General features: G+C 46.0%; 1 protein-coding gene across 1 annotated transcript; it reads right to left on the reverse strand.

The window, feature by feature from the left end:
* Positions 1 to 637: 637 nt before the first annotated feature.
* On the reverse strand, positions 638 to 2458 carry NDUFB2 (NADH:ubiquinone oxidoreductase subunit B2). The gene is made up of 4 exons (XM_082063342.1): positions 2331 to 2458; positions 2090 to 2234; positions 1902 to 2009; positions 638 to 719 (listed from the first exon to the last, which is right to left on the reverse strand). Exons 1-3 carry the CDS (start codon positions 2405 to 2407, stop codon positions 1935 to 1937), a joined length of 297 nt encoding a protein of 98 aa, XP_081919468.1. The 5' UTR covers positions 2408 to 2458; the 3' UTR covers positions 638 to 719; positions 1902 to 1934.
* Between the last annotated feature and the right edge of the window lie 5112 nt (positions 2459 to 7570).

The following is a 7570-nucleotide window of genomic DNA, read 5'->3' on the forward strand; positions in this document are numbered from 1 at the left end:
TCCATGAAGTTCTAGAAGTGCAACTTAAGGTGGTTTAAGGGAGTCAAAAATTTACTTTGATAATGTTGCTTTAGAATGTAAATCTGGAAGAGAGAAAGAAACAAAAAGGGATGCCTAGAGAATAAGCTAACTCTCTTCATCATCCTTATGCTGGGCCACTGTGCTTAGAAGGCATTTTTACCTTTGCAGAGGGTTTTACTTCACAAGGTTTATTCTGGACTTCACTAATACCTAAGGGAGTATTAGTGAATTTCCCCTTACCCCACGGAAAGCTCAGCAGCAGCTGCTCTGGGCTCCCTTCAGGGTAACTTCCCTTCCTGCTGTGGCCACTGTTACTTGGTGACAAGATTTCCGTAACACATGGCTTTCAAGTTAAGCTTCTCTTCAGTTCTCACATACACACATTTTATTTCCCCCCCCCCAGCCTTTTAGTGGTTATTTGGCAGAGCTTTAATGGTAGTTTTAAATCACTCTCTGAACACAAATATGTCACCTTATTTCTTGAGGGCAGCACGTGATAAACGGAGCAAACATTACAGAAGCTCATGTGGACTCAAGTATCCCACCTCTAAAGTTGTGATGTTCATTCTCCAGAAATCCTGCGGCACTCAAAACCAAAGTACAATTCAGCTTAAGATGTTGTTTACAGTCAACTTTTATTGAAATAAGGGCCAAGGAGCCAAAGCTTCAGTTCCAGGGACCTCTTTAGTTCCAGGGACCTGCAAGCAACAGAAGAGAATCCTGAGAACCTTTTCCACCCATCCTTTTCCCACCACTGAGAGCAGGGGACAACTTGCACGGTGCCTTGTGCTGCCTTAAGCAGTAGTTGAAGCTGCTAGCTTCACAGAGCCATAATGTAACACAGCAGCTTGGGAGAAGATACTTAGAATCAGAAACAAGCAAAAAAGCCCCAAACCTTTAAGGGGTGAATTGCACAGGTCTCTCTAGTATAATAAGAGAGCATGTCGTCAAGATGAGGTAATGCTGGGTCTACAGAACAGCGTGAGGAAAGTAATTTTTAACTGGTGGTGGTAAAGCTACACTACAATTCATCAAAAAGTAAGTAGTTATACTGCAGGCTTATGTTACCAGAACTAGACTTCCTGGACTCAAGTATTATTTAGCGACTCAATAAAAGAGTGCATGAAGGCAGTAAACAGAGATGTGGCACATTTACCTTTGTAAGTGCATAAACAATAGCTGAAAGTAGGGTACTTCTACAAGTACCACGAGAAGGGAGCCAGTCAGCAGAGCCAGGCATGATGCTGTGGTGCTGTATCACAGCCAGGAGCTTTTAAGTAGAATTAAAGCACACTGTGTGTGCCTTGGTGACTGGGTGTATGGGTTTAAGGGCCTGTTGGAGAGGGGCCAGAGGAGGCCACAGAAATGATCAGAGGGCTGGAACAGCTCTGCTGTGAGGACAGGCTGAGAGAGCTGGGGTTGTTCAGCCTGGAGAAGAGAAGGCTCCAGGGAGACCTTATTGCGGCCTTTCAGTACTTAAAAGCAGCCTGAAAGAAAGATGGGGACAGACTCTTTAGCAGGGCCTGGTATGGTAGGACAAGGGGTAATGGTTTTAAACTAAAGGAGGGGAGGAGATTCAGGCCAGACATGAGGAAGACATGTTTCACAATGCAGGTGGTGAAACCCTGTCTCAGGTTGCCCAGAGAGGTGGTAGATGCCCCATCCCTGGAGACATTCAAGGCTGGGCTGGACAGGGCTCTGAGCAACCTGATCTAGTTGAAGATGTCCCTGCTCATGGCAGGGGGTTCGACTAGATGACCTGTGACGGTCCCTTCCAACCCAGACTGTTCCGTGACTCTATCCTATAGCTGTGCAAAGCAAAGCCCGGCCGAGCTGCAACCCCCGGGCCGGCTGTTCCGAGGGGGCGGTGGGATCCGTACCACTGTGCTGCCGGCACCCGCGGCTGGAGGCGCCTACTCCGCGTCGTCCGGAGGGATCCCGAGCTCCTCGTCTGTCCAGGCCGCAGGGTCCGGGTAGGGAAAGTGGCCCTGGGAGAGAGACACCGCTCAGAGCCCGGACACGGCCCCAGTCTCGGCCCCCGTCCCGCCGCCCGCCGCGCCGGCCTCACCAGCACCATGTCCGAGTTGTGCCAGAAGTGCCAGAGGATCCAGAACCACATGAAGCCACTGAGGAGTTCGCTCCGGATCACCTGCGCCCGCGTCAGCTCCGGGAACTGCCGGTACCGCGGCTGGATGTGCACCCCGCCGCCAGCGCTGCAACACACGCACCCGGCGCCGCCGCCTCACTCCAGGCTCCCGCCCGCCCCGTTCCTCCAGCCCCGCTCCCCGAGCCCCGCTCCCCGCACTCACTGCCGCAGCCCGACGGCGGCGGCGCCGTTCCCGGCCCGCAGCAGCCGCCCCGCCGAGCGCCCCAGCGACGCCAACATGATGGCGGCCCCGCCACAACCTCCCACCGCCCCCAATGTCACCCCTGCCACCTCCCAACAACAGCCGCGGCGATTGGCCCGCCCCGCCGCCCGGCGCCTACCAACTGCGGGTGCTGGGGGGGGGGGGCGTAGGTGTTGTCTAAAAACTGATTGTTTTTTTTTCACTCGACACAGAGTCGAGAGATTTGTTTATCCCATGTCTGCGCAGCGCCGGGTGGTGATGTCACACGAGTAACGTTCACACATTCAGAACCCGCCTGGACGCCTCCCCGTGTAACCTCATCTAGGTGTTCCTGCTCCGGCAGGGGCATTGGACTAGATGATCTTTCGGGGTCCCTTCCAGTCCCTGACACTCTGTGAGTCTGTGATCTCGGGCCACCGTTACCGGCACTTTAACAATGACGCTTTGCCGCCCTCATTCCCATTGGCTCTTGCGACGCGCCCCCCCCTTAAAGTGACAGCGCCCTTGCCTTTCCCTGCGCATGCGCCGTGAGAGAGGCGCATTCCGTGCGGAGGAAGGGGCTGCTCCCGCTCGAGGGCGGGTTTTTTTGCGAGGATTTTTCGCCATAATTTGGACAGTTCACGCCTAGTTCAAGTGATTCTCGCTTGGCCCTTTTCCCCTTCACACTTGTGGTGTTTCCTCTTTTGGCCTCGTCCTGTTCCTCCTGCCAGGGCAACGTCGATTGTTTCACAAAGGTTGATCAATGTCCTTTATTAATTTAATACCTCCAACGAATTCCCCGTTTGAGACACAGATGAGTAAATCGCATTTGGAGCAAGTTTCACTTAGATCTTTTTAACCTGAAATCGCCACTTTCGGGAGGGTTGAAGACTTCCCGAAACTGCTCATTGGTTTCTTCCCATCAATATTTATCCTGTTGAGATTTTTTTTCTCAGTGTTTTTGTAGGGAGGTTTTCGTGTTTGGTGATTTTATCTTCCTCTTGTCGTGAGCAGGAGTACCCTGGGAGATGCATCAGAGCTATTTGCTTCATCATGAGCCAGACCTTAAAGTGCAATACCATGTTTTCCCTCAAAAGTAAGACCTACCTCGAAAATAAGCCCTAGCATGATTTTTCAGGATTTTTGAGGCTGCTCAAAATATAAACCCTACTGCAAAAATAAACCATAGTTACAGTTCAGTTATGGTAATGTTCTGGAAGATGATGACATGACTGTATTTGAATAAATGTTGAATTTTGCTCATGAATATCAGTAACTGTAGATTGTTGTACATGAAAAAGGAAATAGAGTCACAAGAAATTAACGATGGAATTCAGGGTTTGGAGCGCTATGATGATGTTCCAGAATGTGATGACATGACTATATTTGAATAAATGTTGATTGTATTTTTGTTCAAGAATAGACATAGGTGGAAAAAATAACACTGAAAATCAACCCCAACGCATTTTTTGAACCAAAAATTAATATAAGACCCTGTCTTATTTTCAGGAATACAGGGTATGACTATAAGCAATACACATGTCAATAATCATAATAATATTACAGTTATATAACAATATTACAACATGTCAATAATTATAATAATATTACAGTTATATAACAATATTACAACATGTCAATAATCATAATAATACAATTATATAACAATATTACAACGTGTCAATAATAATAATAATAATAATAATAATACAGTTCTCCATCATTCCTCACTCTACCCCCACTCTGAAACGAAGAAATAAAATTAGCAGCAGAGTCAATTATACTGTTAAGCAGCATTCTTTATTTTATCAGCGCTGGGGATCATCCTCCATAACCGCTCCAACGAGTGGATGCTCTTGTGTTGTTTATATTCACATAATTATTACATTTAATGTTTATAAATATGTAAAGGGTGAGAGTCATGAGGATGGATCCAGGCTCTTCTCAGTGACAACCAGTGGTAGGAAAAGGGACAATGGGTACAAACTGGAACACAGGATGTTCCACTTGAATATGAGAAGAAACCTCTTCTCAGTGAGGGTAACAGAGGACTGGAACAGGCTGCCCAGGGGGGTTGTGGAGTCTCTTTCTCCGTAGACATTCAAAACCCACCTGGACACCTTCCTGTGTAACCTCATCTGGGTTTTCCTGCTCTGGCAGGGGGATTGGACTAGATGATTTTTCAAGGTCCCTTCCAATTCTTAACATTCTGTGATCCTGTGTGATTCTGTGATATGTGTTACCATTTTTGAAAACTTTGACATACAATGCATCTATACTAAGAAATAATTGACGATGTTAGTTGTAATTGTTTAGTATCTTACTTACAAGCCATCTATTAATTATCAGTTAAATATAAACTAAGCACTCTGCTTCTAAACAATGTGTTCTCCCTCTTGTCATGCAGAAGGCTCTAAAACTTGAAAAACATCCCCTCGTTTTGCAGGTGGTCAGACAGCATTTATCATATCAATTGGTTAATGATGGCTACGTTATAAAAATAACTTAATCACAGTATACATTGGTTTGGCAGCTTCTCTTCAATCGGGCAGAACGCTCTTTTCGGAGGGGGTAGTGAGGAGAAGGTGGCGCCAGCGGCTTGTCTTTTGGGGAGACTAAAGAAATAACCCGCATCTCTTTCCTCCCCCCCCGCCCAGGCGGCCCAGTTGGTCCAGCCCTCAGTGCCTGGTTGCGTAGCAACGGGGCACGCGAGCTGCACGGGCCGCGGGCCCTCGGTAACGGCTGCAGGGCGGCGGAGGCGGCTGCTGTGGCGGGAGTGTAATAGGTGTTAAAATGGCACAAGCACCTGGCGAGGCGTATGCTCAGCAGCGTCGCTGAAACAGCAGCCTCGGTTCGATCCCCGCGGTTTGAAAACGGCGCGAATGCTGTGAGCGGCTTGGCCGTGGCGTTTGAAGACCCAGCCTGCCAGTGTGTCTGTTCTCCGACGTACTCCTGGAGCAAGAGTCAGCGGAAATCTGCCAACTTCTTGCGGGGGACAAGTTGCGTCCAGTGCATGTCGTGTGCCTTCTGGGAGATTCAGATGATCGTGAAAGAAGCAAGCAAAAGATAATGGAGAAAGTAGCCAGACAATCCGGGGGGTCCTTTCAAGCATTCAGACTTCCCACTGCGGCTTCTGAAAAGGTATACCACTAAAATTAGTGTACACTAATTACTTCCTCCTGAATCTTTATTGGATGACATTCCACAAAGTAGAACTGAGGAAGATTTTCTATGACCCTCTGTAAGGGTAACCTTGTTTTGCCGGGCAGCTTATGAAACAAAACAATCTGTGGACAAATGTTAAAAAATAGGTTTAGCACCTTTGTGACAGGCTATACCTGACATCCCAACCTGGCGTATCCACCCTTCTAATTGTATCTTACTTGTAACTTAAATCTCAGTTTGTGAGGAAAGAGCACTTCACATACACCCCAGCAAAAGGCATCATCGCCAACACTTGGGTTCAAATTTGGGTATATCTTGGTCTAGCTCCTTGTACTTTTGCATGGACTCACCCTGTAAACTTATCTCATTGAACTTCACAAAACAGCATTTGAAAAAATGTCTCTCTAACAGGTAAAGGTGAAGATCCCAAAGGAAAGAACAAATGCCTTACTTTGATTTTATATTTTCTTTACTAGATGACTGGACAGCTTTGTCTACAGACAGTGTATCCTGATTCAGAGACTTCACTGTTGTTTTACTCTTAGGTGGAGGTGGTCGAATACCATCTTTTAGATAACAGTATCCTTTAAATCTGCTACAATCCCAAACAGCTGAAATCTTCAGCTGAAGCAGCATAGGTTTTGCACGGGTACCCTGTGGTCATCCTTGTGGTTAAGGGGTGTTAAGCTCCTTGCACTTCTGAATCTCATAACAGCCCTAATACACTTTCTGCAACAGTTTACAGGGCATAGCAGCAAAATATTCAAGCATTGTTTTTACTTAACACACAATTAATGCAACATGAGTAGTTCATCTTTTTCCATAAAAGCTGAATGCTTTAATATAAGGTTCATAGCTTTGTTGTTGACTCCAACCCCCTTGCATTTGGCCTTTCTCCCTTCTCATAGTCCCTGGCATGTTGTTCCCTGTGTCAGTGTTCTCAAACATTTCACATTTTCCATCCTGCTCAGGCTGGATGGCTCCACTGCTGGCATTGACCTGCAAAGGCAACTTTGTCTTCTCAGTCCTCATCTTCTTCACTTTTCCTTGACTTCATCTCCTTTTGTTGACCTTACAGCTCTTGCTTGCTTAGGGAATTTTGATGGCTGTGTGACAAGCAGGGTACAAGAGGAGACAATGCTCATGTGACAACTGGCTGCCCATCAAGTACAGTGTGAGAGCCAGGGGCAGACGAGCTGGGAGGAAGCCAGCAGGGCTGATATGTCTGCATTGGTCCTGGGGATGGTAAAAGCAGCTCCAGAACTTTCCCTCTGCCTCCTTTCTGTTCCCTGTCTCCAAGCAGCACCTCATCCTGAGAAATTGGTGTATTTTCCAGGTTTGAAACTCTCTACTAAAATTAATTAACTAAAAGGCATAAGAATTAGTAAGAAAGAAAAACTGTTCTGATTTAAGAATCACATGCTTAGTGCTTCCTTCACAGTAGAATAAAATGATGATAGTGAGATGGGTCAAAATGGATATCTACTATAGCTTTGTGTATACTTGAAATGACACGTTGTCCTTTAAAGAACACATCTCATCATGATTGGAGAAACAGTGACACACTTGCTACATATCTAACAGCTGAATAGAAGACAGGTGAAACACACGGGATTTTTTATCATATAGTTATTATGTGGAGTTTTTTTAATACTTCCACTTTCCAAGCTTGATTTCTTAAAAATCAAAAACATTTGTGATGAGCTTACAGATAAACAGCATAACACCACAGGATATGACATAAGAATTAAAACAAAGAGAGAAGTTATATACTGGAAAGTAAATTTCAATTTTTAAAATAATATTCCTGTTTAAGGATTTAAGTGTTCAAAAATCATCTTCATTTTCTGCTTCCATCTCCTCCTTCCTCCCTCCAGGTAAGCTCCATGTCCATCTCACAAGTCCAGTGTTGTCACACAGCTAATAAACATCCCTGTTGCTTTCTGTGGCCAAGATGTCCAGTAACTCAGTAAGTTAAAAATCTATAGATGGGTCAGAGGAAATGCAAAGAAAAAAGCTGGGAAACAAATACAGTTATTGTGGGGTGGGTGTTCCAT

Source organism: Streptopelia decaocto (genome assembly GCF_964273445.1).
Source record: "Streptopelia decaocto genome assembly, chromosome: 1".
In the NCBI taxonomy this organism is placed as follows: domain Eukaryota; kingdom Metazoa; phylum Chordata; class Aves; order Columbiformes; family Columbidae; genus Streptopelia; species Streptopelia decaocto.

Bases quoted from the DNA above. Each gene is read 5' to 3' on its own strand.
- NDUFB2 (XM_082063342.1), bottom strand. From the start codon at position 2,407: ATGTTGGCGTCGCTGGGGCGCTCGGCGGGGCGGCTGCTGCGGGCCGGG. The intron at 2,235-2,330 runs GTGAGTGCGGGG...CGTGTGTTGCAG, and splicing joins GCCGCCGTCGGGCTGCGGCA to CGCTGGCGGCGGGGTGCACA. The intron at 2,010-2,089 runs GTGAGGCCGGCG...TCTCTCTCCCAG, and splicing joins ACAACTCGGACATGGTGCTG to GGCCACTTTCCCTACCCGGA.